General features: G+C 48.5%; 3 protein-coding genes across 3 annotated transcripts; all 3 read right to left on the bottom strand.

The window, feature by feature from the left end:
- Positions 1-13,376: 13,376 nt before the first annotated feature.
- N7471_013595 (ankyrin repeat domain-containing protein) lies at positions 13,377-13,973 on the bottom strand (the record flags this gene model as incomplete). Its single annotated transcript, XM_057286314.1, has 1 exon — positions 13,377-13,973. One exon carries the CDS (start codon positions 13,971-13,973, stop codon positions 13,377-13,379), a length of 597 nt encoding a protein of 198 aa, XP_057129639.1.
- Positions 13,974-20,656: 6,683 nt separating this feature from the next.
- Positions 20,657-21,131, bottom strand: N7471_013594 (uncharacterized protein; the record flags this gene model as incomplete). Its single annotated transcript, XM_057286313.1, has 2 exons — positions 20,657-20,689; positions 20,772-21,131. 2 exons carry the CDS (start codon positions 21,129-21,131, stop codon positions 20,657-20,659), a joined length of 393 nt encoding a protein of 130 aa, XP_057129638.1.
- A 6-nt stretch (positions 21,132-21,137) lies between these two features.
- Positions 21,138-21,395, bottom strand: N7471_013593 (uncharacterized protein; the record flags this gene model as incomplete). The annotated part of the gene is made up of 1 exon (XM_057286312.1): positions 21,138-21,395. One exon carries the CDS (start codon positions 21,393-21,395, stop codon positions 21,138-21,140), a length of 258 nt encoding a protein of 85 aa, XP_057129637.1.
- Positions 21,396-23,379: the final 1,984 nt, after the last annotated feature.

Here is a 23,379-nt window from a genome sequence, read left to right as displayed (position 1 = left end):
ACAGGATGGATTCTAGCGAGACCAAAGGGTCCTCCAGCCAACTGCAGGTACAGCTTAGCGTTTTTGTCGGCCACAAAGTCTCTAACCCTTTAGTTCGGCATCTGTTGAAGCACTTCAACCCTCATGAAAGAGACGGTGACCGTGGCTAGAACGGGCAGATGTAGAGTGCCACCGCGTTGAGCGATTTAATTGCAAATTCAATGATATGTAGGGATCATATTTTTACGGCGTTACTGTCTGTTCAACAGTTGATGAAAGTGGTTCACCACACTCAACGCAGGGTTTTGAAAGCAATGAATCCAGGACGAAACTTGAGTCTGCAGGCCACAAAGTCTCCAAACACCATTTCAACGTCGTTTAACCGCTTCAACGCCTATCAACGAGACAGTGGTTCTCGCCTACCATCTGCGCAACTGGTTCCTTGGTAGAAACGTAGCCGAAAAATATAAAAGGAGCCGGATTTCCAGCCCAAAAAAATCAGGACTTCGGTCCTCACACTTTGATGCATCATAGTGTCCCTCTTTTGCCTGCGGGCTTGAGAGCTTCCGTAACCACGGCTGACGCTGCCACGAGCCCAGCGAAGTAAGACTTGCGCTCCCTCACAGCCAATGAGCCCTGTGTATGTAAAAATGTGCTTCGCGGGATGGGCTCCGCGTCAAAAAGTGTGCTTCGCAGGATAGGCTCTGCGTCAACAAGTGTGCTTCGCAGGATGGGCTCTGCGTTATCAAGTGTGCTTCGCGGGATGGGCTCCGCGTCAACAAGTGTGCTTCGCAGGATAGGTCTGCGTCAACAATTTTCCTTGCAGGGGGGTGCTGCGAAACCAAGGACTTCAGAGCTTCCGTGACCACGGCTGTCGCTGCTCCGAGCCCAGCGATGTAAGACATGTGCTCCCTCGCTGCCCTGAGCCCCGCGAGTGTAAAAGGTGCTTCGCAGGACGAGCTCTGCGTCAACAAATGTGCTTCGTAGGGGATTGCTGCGTTAACAAGGCCTCTAGCGATGTGCAGGCACCTCTTCGCGGTGCTAGGGACCAGTATTCGAGTATTCAAGAGTACTCGAAGAAGCAAAGATCTGCGCAACATCTTGATGATGTATTTCGTATTTCGAATGATCATCATTGGAGAAATAAAATGAGCCCTAGATAGATGCAAACCAATCATCAGAATCGTAAATTCAAGATTCAACCTTCGTTATCGAGCGCCGTGTCCCCAACCCTCCTGTCTTCATGGTTTGCGGTCTGCTAGTCCATCCGCCGCAATAGAATGCATCTGCCATTAGAGCGTAGAGCGAATAGAGACTTGAGTGTTTGGGTGCGTCGCGGATGTGTTGATGAGCGTTGATGGTCGTTGATGAACGTTAATGAACGTTGACGAGGGTGTGTGTTGATGAGCGTTGATGAACGTTGATGGTCGTTGATGCACGTTAATGAGCATTGACGAGGGTGTGTGCTGATGAGCGTTGATGGTCGTTGATGGTCGTCGATGAACATTGATGAACGTTGACGAGGGTTGATGTGGTGGTATATGCCCGGGCGGTGAAGGTGAGTGGTCAACGTCTCACGGCCTTAGCGCGAGCCCTTTCTTGCCATCTCACCCGCATGACAGCAGATGTATCAATTTTGTTGTTGTTTCAATTCTGCGTTATTTCTTGTTCCCTGGTGGTCACTCAGTGAAGTTCGCATACAGCCTTCAATTCGATTGAGCTGGTCGAACGCACACGCCAGATTTCCCTCGATGCGATAGACTGTTCCTTGCGCAGTCAAATTTATCGCTTCGGGCAGCTTGCAAGTCACTCAATCCTACTCTACCCTAGAATGCCTACATCCTAGAACGGTCGCGATAGTCAAATTGGATTCCCAACAAAGACAACCAAGTAATTGAGGGCTTTGGCTCAAGAACATCCAATCGGCTCCTTCTACATATGGGAGCCGTCGTACCCTTGTGAGTAATCCCTGCCAGGAACTACGATTTATATTGCGAGCCCATATCCCGTGAAGTAACCACACTGCACTCAAATTGGCGATCACTGCTTCTTGGGCGTAGTACCCGAGTCCATGCGATCAAGCATGCTCTACTGCCGAGGGAACACGGTTGCAGCCGGATCGGGGTCTAGCAAGCGCCATCTTGACCAGATCTAGTAAAGACGACTCCGCCAATATTTACGACGAACTTTCGTGAGGAGAGATCATCGAAATTGGTACTTTACTTGACTTGTAATCGCAGCAGACATGCGTTTAAACCATTCCGCCAAAGGCAAACATGGCATGAACGCCGATTAGGGGTAGGGATTTCAGTGAAGTTTGCACGAGATAGTCAAAGAGGTCGCATAGCAGGATGGCTCTGGGTGGTGTTACGGACATCATTGCCACCTTCACAAAGGATCTGTTTGGATAGTGATATGCCGAATGTCGTCCAGGACGCGGTGAGTTTGGAAAGAACATACTTGATGCTCAAGGACAGTCGACGTGGGGACGTAGAGAGCTCGGCTATCTCCCGGCAAGATCTGCTTGCGCGCGATATGTTAGAATACGATTTCAGTGAGAAAATGATACACGCGCTCGGCTTGACTAACCTGCAGATGCAGTGACATCCAGGGTAACTGGCCTTTGCACATGTTACTCGGGCTTGGATAGAAAAAGCGTGCTGAGGCATCAAATCTACCAACATGTGTCCAAAGACACCACAACATTTCTGACAGCGCCCTTAATGCAGCGTCTTGTATGTCCGATTGGTTCGTTTTCGCTCGTTCCTTTCCACCTGCTCGAATACGTCGAACAGCTGAGCAACGCGGAGTAGGATAAGGTAGGACAGTATCAGTCGGAGATCCTTAGCTCGTAGCTCTTTAGTTAGCTCGGCTGAGAGTCGGGACCAGCCCGTCTCTTTTTCTCGGTCCGTAGCTGATATGGCCAATGTTACTCTGTAGGCTCGGAATGACGGGGCCTTTGCCTCACCTTCTCCTTGCACGCAGACTTGGACTAAAGATCTGGCCGTCTGCGAGGTTCTAGCATTCTTCGGTATCTGTCGGATTTCCAGGCTTGGAAAGACGCCAGATGCCATCCGAGGACAACGTGGGGTCAGCCATGAAACGCCGGGAGCCCAAGCCACAAGCAGTCTATCCTTTGGGATGTTCGAATGCCGAGAGACGCAGTGGTATGCGCTCATCGGAGTTCGGGTCTTGTATCGGGTAGACACATCAACGCATGGCCTGATGTACAGAATCAGCGAGGAGAGAAATGGCAAGGTTGACGATGTGAAATATGAGGGGACCTTCTGTTGTACGATCTGAGTTAGCAAGGCTTGAACCAGTTGGAAGAGTTGTTATAGCTTACCTGTTCATAAGGTTCGCAAAGTGTACACTTGAGACGAGACGGTCAATTAGCTTCGTGATCATATCAGCTTACCGACAAGATTACTTACAATTCTCTTCAACAATGCAGTCACCATTTATGCCGTGTTGAATTCAGGTTCGTCGCACTCTCTCTGGCTGCCGCTTCAAAAAGGCCGCGCTGGGTTCACCGAGCAATTTCCTGAGACGGCGAAGGCGCGTGGCAAACCACCTGTGACAGGAAATTGTACAGCCGTAATGGGAGAAGACCCCGCGATGCGGACGGCCAGAGGTTCATACACTCTGCCGGTTCATGGTGTGAAGGCGGGGAGGTCGAGGGCGGAAGACGCGTTGGAGCACGCGTCGTAGTACCAGCTTGCTCTTATCTCCGATCCGGCGATAGGAGTCCCCACAAGTATGTTTCACGGGTGGCGATGGGCTGCTCCTCTGTAAAATGGCATGAAACTCAGTAATGATGTTCGCGCTTGCACAAATAACTGGATATAGCGCAGCAGAAGGCGCGATAAAATCACTCACATTACCAAGAAGAATGGACGTCTCAAGCTTCTATGCAGCGAAGCTCGCAATCGGATGTCCGTACCTGTTTTAGCCCGCTCCTTTCATTTATATACCTCACCTAAGGTATGCTGTGTGGTTTGAAACGACGGGGCCAGGAATAGTGTGTAAGCCATGGCTTTGCGCGGAGCACTGACTCGGATGCTTAATCCTCAAGGGTCACTGTCGTTCATTAGCTTGTAGATCGGAGAGACATTTCAGGACTCACCTGTTCTGGTGGACCAGGGACGAAGAGACAGCAAAGAGCTGTGATCCTTGCGCTCGTGCATTTTAGTCAAATGTCCTCGGTTCTATTGAAATCGCATCGTCTTCCGGATCAGTAGAATTCAGACAGGTCAGGCTAAGATTAACATACCTACGACGGGGATATTCGCGCTTTCTCTTGGGAATACACACAGAAGCTGTACAGTAGATCAGCTCAGTCGACTGCTGTGGCGGAGGCATCTTCGCATAGACACATTGACCAGCTAATCCAAAACTCGTATCTTTAATCGGCTGGTGTGAATGGCAGTGCATCTAGTGGGAATCATACCTGTATCTCTCACAGGCACTGTCTAGCTTGCTAATCCACGATGTATTCTATAAATGTCAGTACAGTGGGAATTTCAGTACTAGATCAATGGGGAAGAACTTATCAAGTGGCTCAGACACAAGCCCGCTCGATTTTGCAGAGTCAAGTGAATAAAATGTAGAGCAAATTGCCGGGGGTAGAGGACGTATTTATAGGCTTCTCGGCTCCTTCTATTGCGTAAGTGCTCTGCTTATTAGAACGCGTTGAGGGACAACTCTCTTAATTGAGGCCTGTTGAAACCCATTTCTTCTTTTACCGCAATTATTTGCAGCGACATACAGCGACAATTTTTATGCCTTTAGCTCAGCGAGAGAGACGAGTAAGAATGGTGTTAAGAAAAAGGGATGCTGAGTAGGCCAAGAAACGTTGGCTCACTGCTGAATCCTTCACGGCCCTCTTAAATTGAGGTTTTGTGGGAGATATTCCATCCGCAATGACAGGCTCATATTTCTTGTTCTGATACCTCACCTGTGAGCGATTCAACGTTATATCACCGAAAAGCGCCTACAATTTCATCCCGAGAGGTCATGGATTTTTTTTCCCTAGCCTCGCGTTAGTGTGGTGTTGGTTGTGTTGAGCTGTAGGTCTGTCCGTCTAAGACTGCAGAAAGTGAGGTCGTGCTCGACCCGTCAACCCGTTGAAGCTTGGCCACACGTTGTCAACACTCAATTTCCGAACTTGCACCATGAAGATACACCAAGTTTTTTTTTTTGTTTTCTTTTTGAACTTCTTTTTTTGATGACTATAAGTTCTACAATATTCCATTTGTCGGATTTTTGAGGCGTCCAACGAAAGGGAAAGAGGTGTCTGATTGAAATATATATCGTCAACAAGCGTTCATCTCTGGCCCTCAACATCGTGAGGCTTGACCAGTTTCCCCGACCGACTATCCCTATTGTTGAATACACTATCAGCAGCCCGCTGAAAAGTAAAACAGCTCCAGTCAAAATTTGACTGTTTCAACAGACCGTAGTGGTGATTGTAAAACCCAGTCCGTAGCCACATGCGTGTGCATAGTCTATAAGAGACACCAAGGATCGATAGAAATGGTATTATCCAGATCTTGACTTTCTCCTACAAACAAAATGGATACCCCGGGCATCTCGCCAAACCAGGAAAAAGAAGAAGAACAGCAGCCCAGTGAATTACCCATCCTTGGTGAGAAAGACAAATCACAGGAAAGTTCTGACCATATCCCATTGGTAAGTGAAACGATTCGGCTTCAAATGCTTTTGCTAACCATTGCAGCCCTCCCTTCGCAACAGGAAGCAGATATAAGACACACGCTGGCGGCTGAGCCCTTTCAACCCATCTTGAAGGTGCTAGCAGACATCGAACGCGACGATCCCAAGTTCGCCTTTCCCGCAGCTTGACTTGTCGGACTCTATCGACGCCTATAGGAGTCATGCGTATCCAAGCACATTGATGGCGAGAAACTAGAGCAGGGCAACTTTGTTTTAAAGGAAGCTGGTGCGCACCTGAGAAAAGAGAGGGACCGTCTTCACCTTCGCCACGACAAGCAGCTATCCCAGCTGCGCTTTTTTGAACAGGCATTGGAATTATCCCGGGAGAGGCTGGTTAGCGTACTTGATGACTGGAACCACCCTTCGAGACTCAATCTGGCAGGGTTGCCGGACAATGCAAGAGGAGAGTGAGAGATCGGCTATTGGGAGTTATCATTCATATTGTTAGAAGTAGAAACACTACAATGACGTTGTAATTGAAGGAGAACTACAGCATGAACAGCAGCTTATATTCCTTGTGTCTGTGAACAATCCCCCATGTTCTGGACCGGTCTCACTTGTAACCACCCAATATATTATGCACAAAAAACTCCGGATCCAGGAACAGTGTCGTGGGTAGCGTACCTAGCGGAGAAAGTGTTGATTGACTCGAGTATTGTAGAAGTTCCATGCGAGGGCACAGGGACAGTCGGAAGCTAGTGCCTATTGAACCAAAATCATGCCGGAAGATCTTGTCTAGCAACTGTCCGCGTACCCGACAGAGATTACACGTGGCCCTCTCAACCCGGAGCAGGAAGAACCGATGCTCTCCTGTACTCGCGCCAGATGTCCAATCCAACCGTGCTAGCCGAAACTCTATGCACAGCACTTCTTCAGGGAGAACGGACCCTGACATATGGAGGAAAATGTCGCTAGCCTGAGTAGACATGGACAGAGGATCTGGACTCGTCCACTTGAAGGCCGACAGCTTGTCGTAAGTGGGGTGGAAAAGGAATTCGATCAAGGAAGACCCTGAAGTCTCATATCCTGTAGGCTCACCCTCAACCGAGAGAATCTGCCGAGGATTATCGGAGTCGGTGGTGAGACAGGGAGGTGGTGTCGGTATGCTAGAGGACTCTTGCCAGATGATGTGAAGGTCGAGATCCAAATCACAGTCTACCAATTTTAGCACAAAGCAACCATTAAAACAACGGGTACAGACCATTCTTGTTCGATTCGTGCATTTTTGTTCAAGACTCGCCGTCGAGGGCTGGTGGTGAAATACAGAAGTGTAGAAAGTAGCAATTTGACGAAGGTTGGGAGGAACAGAATGCCGCAAACTGAGCAGGAATTTTATTTATCTTGATAACGTAAGTTCATGGCAAATTAGGACTTGATGGCCAGATGCTAACTTCTCGAAAACCAAGCGTCGGATGTATCAACAGCCGTGAAACGTTGACACCCCGTCACCAACCCCAACGGAACTTCATCGGCGGTTATATGGGCCTCTAAAAAGAGGGATGATATTTGGGACAGAAGGCAGTAGATAGCAGAACTATTCAGGTGTCGTTATCGCCCACGAGCGCTCGACAACGCCGAGACCTCATCACGGCCCATTAACATGGAAGGCTTTGGGATCGCTTGCTTACAAGGCTGAAACGACGCCGTTACAAAGTGCTTGAACTGCTCGCTTTCGATCCCACATTATCAATGCCTGCTCATCGCAGAGCTGTAGAAGGATGTTGCTGTCGCTTGCTAGCCACTCATTTAACCTTTAAAGCTGTCGCTGCTCATCCTCAATTCGTATCTTCTCGGCAGACTTGACGACGTAGCATTCCCACAGGCAAAAGTACAAGTCAAGCAGTTTGAGGGCTGGTGTAGCCAGGATGTGATTGTGGTGTAGAAGCTTCATGAATTCCGCCGCAAGGGAACTGGGTGTGCGCACTGGAACCTATGCAATGTTAGTGATTTCGTTCGTTTGCTACCGAATGGGCCTGACTAACCTCAGCTTCGACGGTTGTATCATCTGAAGATTGCTTTGGGCGGCTTTGCAACTTGTTCACATCTTCTGGGTCGTGGGAAACCTGGCACTGTCTCTTAGCTGGCCGGTCAATTGGGGAAGGCGAAGTGGGATGGTCCATCGTGGCCTTTGAAATGAAACGAATGAGACATTGTACTGAAGAGTCTTTTATAGCCCGGCAAAGCCACACTGAGGCTGCTGTCATTGCCACCCTAGCTTTTAGAGCTTCTAGCTCTAAGAGCTGCTAATTCCTTTAAATCTGGCCTTTTTTAAAACAGCCTCTGTTTTTCTAGATTATGTGCACCCTTCTCACGCCCGGTCGCGCGACGCTAACCCATCTCTCACCCAGGCGACACCCACCGAACTATTGACCGCATATAAGCCACACGCCGGTGAATTAGTAGTTGGGTGGGTGACCACCAGCGGATTCTCACTGTTGTATGTTTTTTTGCTTTTTTGCTTTTGATATTCTCTATAAAAACAAGATTTCTATAGGAACGGAGCAGAAAAAAAGGATCCTAGTTGTAAAATCTTGTGCTCCAAAACACGAACACCATTCCTGATTTCATGCCATTGTACATAGGAGCAGCCCCATCGCCACCGTGAAACATCCCTGTTGGGAGTCCTATCGCCGGATCGGAGATAAGACCAGGGTGGCACTACGACGCGTGCTCCATCGCGTCTTCCGCCCTCGACCTCACCGCCTTCACCCCATGAACGGCGGGGTGTATGAACCTCTCGCCGTCCCCATCGCGAGGTCTTATCTCGTTACGACTGTACGAGTTCTCGTCACAAGTGGGTTCGTCACGCGCCTTTGGCTTTCAGAAGTTGCCCGGTGCACTCAGCGCAGCTTCTTCGAAGCGACAGCCGGAGAGTGCGACGAACTGGATACAACATCATGTCCACATGGCATGAATGGTGACTGCATTGATGAAGACAATTGTAAGTGATCTCGTCGGTAAGATATGACCACGAAGCTAATTGATCGTCTCGTCCCAAGCGAACATTCTGCAAACTTTATGAACAGGTAAGTCATAACAACTCGTCCAAGTGGTTCAAGCCTTGTTGACTTGGATCGTACAACAGGACGCCCCTCATATTCGCGTCACTCGAGTCGAATGCGAAGCAAGCAAGTGTCTTGTCTGCTCGGGTCGCCTATACCGATGCGATCGCATGCTGTCTATCACTTCCACAGGACTACTGGTGGCATTGACGATGAGTCACCGAAAGGTTCATATCGTCTACCTTGGCCCTTCTCTCAATCGACTCTGTGCATCAGGCCATGTGCTGATGTGTCTACCCGATACAAAGCCCAAGCCACAATGGGCTTGTACCACCGTGTGTCTCGGCATTCGAACACCGCGAAAGAATAGCCTCCTTGTGGATTGGGTTCCTGGCGTCCAATGGGTGATCCTCATCGTCCTCGGTTGGCATCTCGCGTCTTTTCAACCTCCGAATTCTACAACTAAATACAATGAAATCGAGGGCGGGCATGGAAGCTCTCGTCAACGACCATCAAAGCCAGAAACTGGACGTGCTCCTTATCCAGGAACCGTCGATCACTGCCTACCGAACACACGTGAACCACAGCGCATGGCGACTATATCAACCTACAGTGGAGAGCGATTCGGTTCGATTCCGAAGCCTGATCTATGTCAATCGCAAGCTCTCAACCTCCTCTCACCGACAAGTGAGATGCAACCACCCGGATCTGACGGCGATCAAGATCTGGACGGCCGACTCCCAGATCCTGATCTTCTCAGTCTATATTCCGCCCGTACCGATGCACACGCCTGATGGAACATCCGCGGAAGCCACCTTATCGGCAATCCACGACACGATTCAAAACACCAAACGAGACGACGGCAGAGCCTTTAGCCTTATTTTGGCCGGAGACTTCAACCGCCACCACCCAGCATGGGGGAGCAACCACATTCAACCTCGATTCATCGAGGACGCCGGCGAACTGATCAATTTCTTTCATGATCATGACCTTCAAAGCTGCCTCCCTCGGGGAACCGCGACCTTCTGGTCGTTAAGCCACCCAGGGAGAAATTCCACGATCGACCAGACGGTGACGAACAGACCAGACCTACTCATCAAATGCCACCTCTACCACGACAACTATGGTTCAGATCACCGAGGCACTTATTCAGAATGGTACCTCCAAGCGCGGCGCAACCCCATCACCAAGACGAGAAAGGCGTACGACCGAGCGGACTGGGAGAAGATTGGAATGGAGATCCAGGAACTCTTCGAGCAACCCGGGGAGCTAGACTCAGCCGAGGCGCTAGACACAGTCATAGAGAGACTTACAAGCACGACCGCGAATGCAGTCGACAAGCATACATCCGATCTGAGACCTTCCCCGTACTCCAAACGGTGGTTCACTGCCGACCTTAAAGCCCAACAGAAAGATGTGAACCGCCTATGACGCAAGTGGCAAGAGAGCTGCGCTGAAGTCGGACGAGCCGACTACCGCACCATGGCTATGTTCGAGGGCATGCGCCAGTCACGGCGGGCATGGACTCGGACCATTGAGAAGGCTAAGGCATCCCATTGGAAGCAGTTCCTAGATGAAGCAGGTGAAGAGAAATTATGGAAAGCAGCGACGTACATGAAACCATGAGACTCCTGGGGTTGCATTCCGGCCCTCAAGGTCGGCGACAGGGAGCTAGTTGACAACGCGGAGAAAGCTCAAGCGTTCATGGGCTCGTTCTTCCCGTCGATGGCGCCTGCGCAAGAGGCGCCTGCTCACGCCCCCACCGAGATCCGATGGCATCCAATCTCCGAGATTGAAATCTATCGATCGCTCAAGGCTGCCAAAGGCACAACAGCACCAGGCGAGGACGGTCTGCCCACGTTGATCTGGAAACGTCTCTGGAAATATCTTGGAAACATAATCACTCGGATTTTCATGTCGTCGATTGAACTAGGATACCACCCACAGCGATGGAGAAGCGCGCGAATTGTAGTCCTGCGGAAGCCCGGGAAGCCAGACTACTCGCTACCGGGAGCGTACCGCCCGATCTCGCTACTTAACACACTCGGAAAACTATTGGAAGCGGTGATGGCCCGGCGGCTGTCCTTCTTCGCGGAGCAGTACGGTCTTCTACCGGATACTCAGTTCGGAGGGCGCCCGGGACGAACAACCGAGCAAGCCCTCCTGATGCTTGCTAACGCAATCGACCGGGCGTGGTACAGACAGAAGGTCGTCACACTGGTGGCCTTTGACCTGAAGGGAGCTTTTAATGGGGTGAACAAGACAAGCTTGGATATTCGCCTCCAGTGCAAGGGTATCCCCTCGGTGGCGCGAGCATGGATTGCGAGCTTCATGAGCGGGCGCCAGGCTAGCATTGGGTTCGACGATTACCAAACCGAGGTGGTGCCGCTAGACAATGCCGGGCTCGCGCAAGGCTCTCCACTGTCACCTATCCTCTTTGCATTCTTCAACTGCGATCTGGTCGACCAGCCGGTCGATTTTCACGGTGGGGCATCCGCCTTTATCGATGACTACTTCCGCTGGCGAGTTGGCTGGAGCGCTGAAGAGAACCTGGCCAAAATCCAGTCCGAAGACATCCCCCGGATCGAAACCTGGGCCCGGCGAACTGGGTCCTGCTTCGCTGCGGAAAAGACCAAGCTTATTCACATTACCCGGAAGAGGAAAGAACAGAGCCAGGACCAGCTTATCATGAATGATAATGCTATCAAGCCATCTACGACCGCCAAACTCTTGGGGGTAATCTTCGATCATGAGCTTCGGTGGAAAGAACACGTACAGCAAGCCGTCAAACGAGCCACCAAGGTCAATATCGCGCTTGGGGGGTTGCGACAGCTCCGCCCAGAGCAAATGCGACAGCTCTACGAAGCGTGCGTCACACCGGTTGTCGACTACGCCTCGACCGTCTGGCATGATCCACTTCGAGACAAGACCCATCTACGACACCTCCGTACTGTGCAACGGGCGGCTCTCATCCGCGTCCTATCTGCCTTTCGAACGGTTGCAACAGCCACTCTTGACGTAGAAGCACATGTACTGCCAACTCACCTTCGTCTGCGCTACCGCGCACAAAATACCATCACTAGACTGCACACCCTACCCCAAAAACATCCCATATGGAGCGCCCTACGTCGGGCCCAGAGAAGACGCAACAATCGTGGATCGTTCGCTCGGTTCCCGCTATCAGAAGCCTTGAAAACCATGAACCTGGAGAGACTGCAGGAAATCGAAATGATTGACCCAACCCCGCTACCACCATGGCGAAAAGAAGCCTTCTCGGAAATCGAGATTGAATCAGACAGGGAGGTCGCGATAGAAAGAGCCGAGGCTGCACGTTCAACCGCGGACATCGTGGTGTACTCGGATGCCTCGGGACGAGAAGGTCATCTGGCTGCCGCAGCGGCCGTGCTGAATGACTCGCTAATAACAACCGACAGCATACAAGTTCAGGTTGGACCCATGGATCGATGGTCCGTCCACGCTACCGAGCTCATTGGGATCCTGTATGCCATCAACGTCATCAACAAGGTCGCCCTCCGACACTGGAGAACATCCCATACGCGGGTGAGATCTGCCACTATCCTCAGTGACAGCAAGTCGGCCCTGCAAGCAGTCCAGATTCCAGGAACAAGTCGGGACAACAGATCATCCATGCCATTCTGCAAGCAGCCAGGAACACCAAGACACACGGCACATCGATTCAACTACAGTGGATACCTGGACATTGCGAAATGCCCGGGAACGACACCGCCGATCTGCTGGCCAAAGAGGCAGCCATACCGGGGAAAACACACCCATTTTGCTTTCTGCTATCACGCGAGAGAGCACACATCAGACAAGGGATCCACGCCCAGTGGAAGGAAGAATGGAACGAGTCGAGCACCGGCGCCCATCTGCGTCAGATCGACGACTCACTACCGGCCAAGTACACCAGACGGCTCTACGGCTCTCTGCCTAGAAATCGAGCGTACTTATTAACGCAGTTGCGAACCGGACACTGCTGGTTGTCAACATACGCAAAGGCTTTCCGATTCCGAGACGACGATCTGTGCATCTGTGGCGAACGGGAAAGATTTCACCACGTGTTGTTAGATTGCCCAAGATTGGGAATGTTAAGGAGAGAGCTCCGAGGAAAGTTTGGCGACGCTTTCAACAGCATATCAACACTGTTGGGGGGACCAGGAGATGAAGGAAGAGGTAAGATTGACAGCGCTTCACGGACCAAGACAGTGGAGGCTGGCTTGGATTCTGCTGAAGCATCGCAACGGTTTCAAAGTCGCGCTCCATAAGGGCAGCACATAACAACGGCACAGAAGCCACGGCAGGCCTCGGCGAGGCTCTAAGTTCGCTTAGGAAGTGGTACACGATACATGTACATAGGAAGATATATATAGTAGTGGTAGGCTGCATATCGTTTCGACGAGAGGACAGCGTAAATGAATCACACACACACATATTGTAAAGCCTGAACAACCCTTTCTAAGCTCTATCAATATATCTCTTGAAAATTGGGGCAACTAAGTGAAAGAGGGCACAAGTAAGGCTTCGCGAACAGATTGCGTTATCTCCGGCAATATAGTTGTTGCCATAGAGGATAAGCGCGAGGAGCACCCTTATGCGAAGGCGGAGAACAATGGTTCTTGACCGTCGCAGTTCCAAATGCATTCAAATCCCCCGAGTCCAAACTTGCATATCACCGCCACTTTCTATCAAAAGCCGGGCCGCAGTTTCATGGCCGTTGCGTAGCGCAAGATGCAGTGGGGTGCGGCCATATGAATCTTTAGATCCTAGGTCAGCCCCTTTTGCTATTAATTGCATGATTATTGCCTCATAGCCTCCCTGTGCTGCATAATGCAGTGGTGTGCAACCCAGTAAATCTTTAGAATTCATTGATTGTAGATCAACGCCCTTTTCAAGCAGAATATTGGTTACTGCTTCGTGGCCACCGCATGCTGCGGCATGCAAAGGGGCTCGACCATCTGAATCTGTAGGTTCCAGATCAACCCCTTGCGTGATCAAGAGCTTGGCCACTGCTTTATGGCCACTGCGTGCTGCCTCATGCAGCGGGGTACGTCCAAACAAGCCTTTTTTCTCGGGATCAGCCCCATGTGCCAGCAAAAGTGAGGTTATGTCCGCTTGCCCATGAAAGGCTGCAAGATGAAGAGGAATAAAACCAAGATTGGTATGGGATTGCACATTAAACCCTTCCCAGATCAGATTACGGGCTGTTTGTAATTGTCCGTGCTCTGCAGCCCAAACCATAGCTGAACCGTTCTTATGTCGAATATTTGAGAAATAAAGGTAGGAATTAAAGAAAAGGTAAAATTGGCGGTTCGTTTGGGCTAGAGCGTTGATATCTCTTTGTGACTCCAAGTTTTGGGCGATAACTTGTAGAAGTTCGTTTGCGAAATTGAGCAAAGACAGTTTCATATCCTTATACAGGATTATTTGGATTAGTTTTAAGACAGAGTGGGTGGGACAGCAGACATCTGACTTGAGTGTTAGCACAAAATGGCCTTGGTTTAGACCAAATCGGGGATTTTAGAAGCACTGATCTAGCCAATTATATACATAATGTTGAGGCGATCAGATCACCGATCTGGCTGGTCAACATGAGGTGCAGATAATCTGGTGAAGCTAATTTCGATCCATTCTGTACATGACACAACATGGAAGGCGATATCGGGCGCTACTGTAATTAATAGAACGCTGCGACAGAGAGGATAAATTCTCAGCTTCCAGGCCCTGGGGCGGGCAAGAAGCCTTTCCCAACCCACCCTCGCCCATCTTCTATCTCGAAAGCTGCGAACACCGCAACTCCACCCGAACGAGTTTCCCCACATCGAAACATTCAGGAGGAATTCCTCATTTCGAGTACCTACTCCACCATCGCCACCAGAGCTCTTTCGTTCCAAAGAGAAGTCCTCACTGGTGTCACTGCATTTCTGTCATTTATTCCTTTACCTCTCACTCGCCAATAATGATCATAGTGTACCCAATATGTATTGCCTACGTTCTTCTGTGATATCCAAAAAAATAACAACCCGCCCTCCCCTCTAAATAGGCGCTTTACGGTAATCGGGAAGTAGAAGACGGCGGTTTGCTTTATTTGCAGCGAATTTTCTCGAAGGAGAGATATTGTCAGTGGTAGATTACCACTAGTGCCCGTTTCGGAGAGGATCCACAGAAAAGTAGCTTACTAAGAAGCAAGCCCCTGAGTTCTAGGATGGATGAAGAACCGACAGACGGAGAGACTAAGGAGGGACAGCTGTTTAGTGATAATTCATTGCTACATACGAGACCTTACCGATTCATCGATCGTCGACAGATAACCGTGCCAAGCGCCCCACCACCCATACTGGGGGTTGGTGCGCCCCACCAGATACCCATTTCTCACCAGATCCCCAATTTTTTACATTTTATCAACTTCCCATACATTTTTCTACCACGCCACGATGTCAAATTCAATCAAAAAAACCGAGGATCGAATCCAGGAAGCCGTCAAAGCCTTCCATGAATCTACCAAGTCCAACGTCGCTAAATGAGCGCGGGATTTTGGGGTTTCTCGTGATCAACTACGTGGCCGAATCCAGGGCCGACAGTCCAATTCCGACCGCGCTAAAACAACCAAAGCATTAAATGAAATGCAGGAAAAAGCATTGGTTAGCTGGGTTCAAACCCTAGATAACTTCTATATATCTCAACCCCCAGAAGAGATTGAAAAGGCTGCCAATCGGCTTTTAAAAAATGCTGGTTCCGATCGGGTGGTTAGCCACAACTGGGTATATCGCTTCCTCACAAGACTGCCCCCTACGCTCAATTATATCAACCAAAAACCCAACGAAAAATCGAGGGTTGATAGCGAGGATTACGGTGCTTTGCTTCTCTGGTTTAACCAGCTCTCTACGGTAGTGAAACGGCATAAACTCCTACCGCATGAGATTTACAATTGGGATGAAACTGGCTACCGAATTGGCCAAGGCTAGACCTCCGCAAAGCCCATAAATGGGCCCGACCTCCGGGCCCAACCAAGCCCACAGCCCATTAGTGGGGGCCCATAAGGCCCCCAAGAAAGCCCATTTCTGTGCATAACTACAGCCTTGGCGCTCATAAACCTGATGATTAATGCCTGTTTTTACGTATGTTCCAGTCTGTAAGCCCATACCTCGGGCCGACGTTTTACCAAGCCCAATCCGGGGGTTCAACTACTCCAATGATCAAGATATCAAGATTCAACGGCGACGACCTGGTAATCAAGATCATAGATAAAACTAGCTACACAAGGCACTACACTTTACCAAGATTACCCAAAAAAAGTCCAATTTCACTAAGATTTTCTGGCACTTAGAGAATTACTAAGTGTCAACATGTAGAGATATATATCTCATGTATGTAGAAGTAAGTGCATCTTTCTGTTGAACTATAAATTCAAGGGTCAAATTCGTAAATTGTAGGTTTATAGGATTATATTTTATATCAAAAGATAGCCAGTCTTCTACTCTCGACGTCTGCTTTTGGAAAAACGTGATATTCTAGCTATGCCGGAGGTGAGAGAGGGTTTAAGATATCTCATGAGCTATGGGGTGAAATGTTTTGGGTGAACAAATTGTAAAATGGGCGGGGAGATGGGTTATCTATAGGCTTTCTTGGGCTTTAGATGGGTCGAATCCACTGAATATGCATGATCTAGCCAATGAAATGCTAGTATTACGACCCTTCGTTTTAATGTCAACTGGCACTACGGAGTATAATCCTCTATTTACATCCTCTGTTTGCCTACCGCGTCGACAGTTCTCTCGTTGAGAAGGTAGGTCATGTCGAATTCTTCCCCCTAACCCTGATTCCCCTGGAGCCATTCCCCTAAAAGCCCTTCATCTAATTCTGAACCTATTGACCGTCACTAATCATGTCGCAAAGCCAGCAAACTGAGTTTGGATCCTCTCAGTTGAGCCTGTTCGACTCTGAGCCTTTAGACTTATCGTTTATTACCCCTTCGAATTGCCCAGCTACCCCGTCTACCTCTCGGCAGGTTGATAGCTTCGCGTTCGTTCAGCCGTCTGTTCCATCGTCTATCGCCCTAGATCCCCTCGAACGCTTCCAACGTGTCGGCCCTGGCAGGAGAGGCCAGTATTTTCTGTACGACGGGATGAATCATAGCGACTGGGTCCATTGGTGGTTGGAGACTGACTATGGATCTAAAAACAAGATCGCTTGGGAGTCGCAGCATGGTTCCGCTTCGGAGACCTGGGAACAGTTTGAGCAAGTGGCGCATACGGGCACTGGGAGCCCAAAGGTTATGTGTAAGCGTTGCAATGTAATTCTTGAGCACCCTTATACTACCAAGAAGGATGCCAATGGGAGGGTTGGTCGTCATGGAACGACGACTATTACCCGTCATCTTCAGACGTCAGCCTGCCAAAAGGCCACGAGTGGACGCCGACAGAGGGATGGAATAACAAGATTTCTTCAAACAGCGGTATGTTAAGGTGTATCATATTATAGCACTACTAACCAGTGATTTCTACCTAGGATAACGGTCAACCATTCTCGCAAGATGCCTGGAACGACGACCTCTTACAGTTCATCACTATTAACCGGCTCCCCTTCCAACTCGTCGAAAATGCAGCCTTTCGTCGCCTTATTTTACGATCGGCGTCAGCTCTAAGCCTTCTGACCATACCATCCGCTGATACAATCCGACGTCAGCTATCTGCTCGGGTCAAAGAGCGACAGCAGGATACACTCAGGATGCTACCAGAGCATACGAAGATCTCGGTTGCGTTGGACTGTTGGACATCTCCATTTGGGCAGGCGTTTATGGCTATCACTGGCTATTTTATCGACGTCGACTGGATCTACCGCGAGGTGCTGCTCGGGTTCAAACCCCTTCATGGTACGCATTCAGGTGCAAACCTAAATGCTGTGCTTATAAAGACGCTCACTGAGCATAGAATTCAGGACCGAATCTTTGGATTGACGACTGACAATGCCTCAAACAACAAAACTCTGGTTGCTTCGCTACAGCAGTCTTTACTGCAACAGTCTTTAGCCAGTGGTGTCAACGTTATCCGTATCCCCTGTCTTGCCCATGTTATCCAATTGAGTTTGAATCAACTGCTTGATCGTTTAAAAGCAGTCCCAAAGAATGAACATGCTGAGACTCAATGGACAGATCGTCAAATGACCCTCGCCAAGGTGAACGCACAGAACCGGGGCATATCCCATACCTTACAAAGGATGCGAGACCTCACAGTCTTTATCCGGGCCAGTCCTTAACGTCGGGAGTCATTCCTAAAGCTTCAACTTCCAGCCCTAGGGCTGATGCTAGTCCAGGATGTCAAGACTCGATGGAATTCAACGTTTCTAATGCTTCGTCGGGCAAGAAGACTCCGTTCTTTCATTGTCACGTTTTGTGACCACTATGACTATCCAGAGTTCGCACTTAATGATGATCAGTGGCGCCAGGTTGACTATCTTCTTTGATTATACCCTTGCCCTTTCGAAGACTCGAGACGTGACATCGCATCTTGTCTTCCAGATCTACAACTTGCTATTTGAGCACATTGAACGATCAAAGATACAGTTACAACGGAAGCGTGTCGTTTGGAAGAAAGAGATGCTTACCTCCCTCGAAGCAAGCCATTCAAAGCTGTCTGAGTACTATGAGCAGACGGATCATATGCGGGGGCATATCTATGCGGTTTGTACGATGCTATCGCCGGATAGTAGGTTCCAGTTCTTCCGCGGATACCAAAGAACTCCGTGATCAGTATCGGGTGGCCTTCCGAGAGGCACTTGTTCCCATCCAGGAACGTCTTACCAGTGGTAGTGCTAGTGCCCAAGGCCCTTACGGGCCTATCTCTGGATCGACACCAAGATCATACCTTCATAACCTTGTTCGAACCCAGAAGTCTCACTCCAAAGTGACACCGGGCCTAGTTGTGGATGAGCTGACGCAGTATCTTGACGGCAGTAAGTTCATCCTTATGTTCATCCCTATGTTCATCCCCATGTTCATGATACTAATTTCATACAGATGTGACTGATTCGGAGCCGCTATCCTTTTGGAGAGAGAATCAGTTCCGTTTCCCGGCCATTGCCGCACTTGCAAGAGATGTCCTTGCAATCCCAGCGACGGGCGCTGGGGTGGAACGTCTATTCAACACTGCACGCGATGTCTGCCACTATCGCCGTGGCTCTTTGAAGTCGCATACTATCGAAGAGTTGATGCTGTACCTCTGTACATCAAGGTTCAACCTTGAAGTACAGGAAGCGAAGGAATTTGAACAGTTCTTTACTTCTGATGAGATCCAGGCATTAGCGGAGGAGAAAGATGAGCAGCCAGATGATATCGACGTTGAAGAGATCAGTGATACTGAAGAGCAGGGTGATGGATCTGGATCTAGAGATCTGATAGATGTTGACGATGACGATGGCGTTGATGATGACGATGCTACTATCACTGCTGCACCATCTCAGCTTCGTACATCGGGGAGGAAGAGGAAGCATGTTGAGGATAATTTGTATGAACGTTATTAGATTAGCATGTAGATAGGTTAACCTCACCTAATATCTAATCAGTTGATCTCATCAGTCAATCTCATCAGTCAATCTCATCAGTTAATCTTATCAATCTCATTAATCAGTGAATTCTCAATCAATTGGGGGTCTCAGACAGTAATTTGAATACTCAAAAATACTAGGAAATTCTGCATTACTATGCAAATGCCAAGAATTGGCAAGTTTGTAGTGTTTGGGGCATATTGGGCCCCCATAAAACCCCAGTGGGCTCTTACCTTAGGCCCACGGCCCATCGATGGGCCTCATGAACGGGCCCAAAACCCGGCCCATTAGTGGGTTGGAGTGGGTTGGGCTTTGGGCTTTATGGGCTCTGCGGAGGAGGTCTAGCCAAGGCTTCTTTTAATGGATAACCATAGTTCTCATACAACCTTCGAATTCATCGATTTTTGCACACAAAAAAACATTATCCCATACTACTTTTTACCCCATACAACCCCTCTCTGCCAGCCGCTAGATGGTCAAGCTTTTCAAAGCTTGAAGCATCATTTTCGTACGATGAATAATGAAGTTGTTATGTGGGGTGGAAGTGCAAGTAAAAAGCGGGATTTTTTTCGAATTATTCAAGGTGTTAGAGAGCAAGCTCTTTCACAAAGAACCATCCGATCTTCATTTGAATCTAGGGGTATTACCCGCTAGATCCAGAAGTGGTTCTTAGTCCTTTACGCCAAAAATATCTCGAAGCTGAAGGGTCCCCCCTTAGGATTTTCACGCCATCTCCCCCCCCTGACTTTACAACCTCAGTCACCAATTCGCCACCAGATACAATTGAGCGGGTTAAGAAGCTTAATACTAAGCTTCTTCATGACATTAAGCAAATCGAGCACCTTTCCCAGAAGGTAAAAAGGCATATTCAACGAAGTATGCAAGCAAATACGCTTTTATCCCAGGAGCTTGATCTGGTTAAAGAGAGTTTAAAGAAGTCTCACTCCCACAAATCAGATGCAAATAAGCCAAAAAATGGGAGATCGCTTCTTGGGACTAAAGGCAATGTCCTATCACCTATATGTGCAAATAGGATGATAATGAAAAGACAGGATGCCGATTCTAGGAAGTTGAAGCGGTTACAGGCAAGGCATGCAAAGGAATTGGAAGCTCAGCAGCGAGATCAGGAGGTTAGGGATTTAGCTGAGGCTGAGCATGAAGCTTCAATAGCGGCAAGAGATAGTCATGGTGGTTACTTTTTTCATAGTTGGACAAATTGAAAATTGGGGATCTGGTGAGAAATGGGTATCTGGTGGGGCGCACCAATACACGGTAGGTGTATTGGGCGCTTGGCACGGTTATTTATAGAACAGATTCTATACGGTGTTATGGTACAATCCCGTCACATACGACTGGTAAAATACTAAAGTAATGAGCTAAGCTCATAGTGGAGTAGTTAGTTCCCGAAAGTGGCGCTGAGAAAGAGCGAAAGAGTAGTGCAAATGGAAGCACGAGACGAAAACCTGTCTCTTCCATATCATAATCTCCTCGACGTACAGGTTCACTGTAGAGTCCAGTGGGGACAGGATCGTTGTCGTTCATGCTCACATTCTCATGTGCGATGGAGAACAAGCGACGAATCTCGAGGTTGAGATCCACTAACCGGTCTGGAGCTGCAAAAAGTAGGACGCCTGGGATGCTATCCTTTTCATGAGGTATGTTGGTAAACCTCTGGCGCCTCACAAACGCCTCCTTATCATGCGGGACCTCTAGCCCAGGGGCGATAAGTTTGAAACCTGGGGTCTTAACTCGTGTTAAGAGCGAGCGATTGAAGCAGTCCTGTGGCACGGCCGCTGCGTCCAGTTCTGCACTGGTAAAGAGCGGTGCAGAGATGGGCAGAAGTGAGTCAGGAGGCATTCGAGATTAGACTGCAGCTGAGTAGCGCTCTATCGCAGCTATAGTGCTATCAATCTGGGCATCGCAATAAGGGAGCCACGACCACAGATAGAATTGCGATCTATTCGTCGGGGGATCACCAGAAGGGAGTTTTTCAGGAAGCCCAGGAACAGCCTTACCAATCCGAGTCATATAGATCCATTGGGTGAGAATAGTCTCCAGCGGGAACCACATTTCCTCGTGCTCGTCAATAGGCTCCACACTTTCCATACTATCCGTAGTCATTGGGAACGAGGTTCAATTGAGCTGCTGGTCATAGACAACGCCGAGATTATGCCCGCCCAGATCTGCCATAGTGCGATAAGTCAAAACAAATCGCTCTTTGTCCTTCTCCATCTCGTTATCGTCAATGAAAAACTCGTCGCTGAGCATCATCAGAAGACCGTCAACCCAGTAGAAGAAGGGGCCTAGGGTCGTAGATTAAATCCAGAAACTTGTTAAGCGGTGCATCAAGACGCTCCCGAATAGCTTCGACCCCCTCGTTTGCTTCATGGAAAAATCACTTTTCGCTGGCTAGCGCATCAAGGTCGGGCGTAGACCTCTGCATAGCCCACAAATGGGCCTAGACCCCCAGCCCATAGCCCAACCCGCAGTGGGCTATGGGCTCAATCTTCAGAGCCCAACCCAACCCACAGCCCATCGATGGTTGGGCTGTGGGCCCCCATCAAAGCCCATATCTATGCACAAATACAGTCTTGGCATGTATAATGTAGCTGATTAATGACTGTATTTTACACCTGTTCCAGCCTGTATATTTAGTATTATTATATTATCACTATAACAAGTAGGAATTGAGTGGATATTATACTAAATTCGACATCATGATGCCAGATTTCATACAAATTACACAAAAAAGCTTCAATTTGACTAGGAATTTATACTATTATAGCGCCTGGGAAGATTACTGAGTATCAACATGAAGATATATATATTTTATATAGACTGAAACAGGTGCATCTTTCTGTTGAAGTATAAATTCAAGTAACAAATTCATATTTTATAGGCTTACATGATTGAATTTTATACCAACAGATAGCCCATCTCTCCTTCTTTATTTCTGCTTCTATAGATAAGTGATATTACATCTAATCTCGATGTAATGGAGGTTTCAAAATATATTATAAGCTATTAGGTGAAATATTTTGAATGATAATATTGATAAATGGACCGGGAAATGGGCTGGGAATGGGCTATCTATAGGCTTTGGATGGGCTGAACCCACTTAATATGTATGATATAGCTAATAATATACGAGTATTATAATCATCTGTTTTAATTCAGACCAGCACTGTGATGAATTCTCTGTTTGTTGTATCAATTTGCTGTTTCCTATTATCAAGAAGGTGGCCTTTTGTAATGTATGACCTTGAACCTATCCCCCTAAAACCCTATACCCTTCCTACTATACATTTCATACTACACAATCTTGAATTTATTATTAAATCGTCAACTGATCATATCGCAAAGCCAGCAAACCGAGATTGGATCATCTCAGTTCGACCCATTCGAACCTAACCTCGATACTATATCATTCACTACTTCCTAGCAGGCATTTAGTAACTACGGTGGTTCATCGTTTCTTCAGCTATCTGTTCCTTCGTCAATCGCTCTAGAAGCAGACTTTAAGTGCTTTCAACGAGTCGGTCCTAGTAAAAGACGGGATTTCTTTCTCTTCGACGCGATGAATTATAGTAATTGGGTCGATTGGTGGTTACAGACCGACTATAGATCCAATAACAAGACGCTTCTATGGGACTCCTAGCATGGTTCCGCTTCGGAGACCTAGAAATAGTTTGAACAAGTAGCGCATTCGGTTTCGGGGAGCCTAAAGGTGATGTGCAAGCGTTGCGGTCTTATCCTTAAGCATCTATATGGCATTAAGCAAGAAACTAGTGCCAATACCAATGGTGCTAGTAGAAAGGTTAGCCGTTATGGCATAACGACTATCACTCGTCATCTAGAAACTAAAGGGTGCCGAAATGCTATAATGATGTAGAAGCAAAAGGGTATAATAAGGGGATTTGTTCAATTAGTATGTAAATGCCTATCCTTTAATATTACTTACTAACAAGGGTTAATTAGGGTTATACAGCCGAAGCACCTTTCTCGTAAGAGGCCTGGAACGATCAACTCCTACAGTTTATTACTATAAACCGACTCCCGTTCCGACTTATCGAAAGCCTATCCTTCCGTCGCTTAATTGCACAAT

The sequence above is a fragment of the Penicillium samsonianum genome (genome assembly GCF_028829775.1).
Source record: "Penicillium samsonianum strain IBT 33392 chromosome Unknown utg000009l_segment0_segment0, whole genome shotgun sequence".
NCBI lineage: Eukaryota > Fungi > Ascomycota > Eurotiomycetes > Eurotiales > Aspergillaceae > Penicillium > Penicillium samsonianum.
Note: the sequence above shows the minus strand (reverse complement) of the source record. Positions and strands in the feature narration are given on the sequence as shown.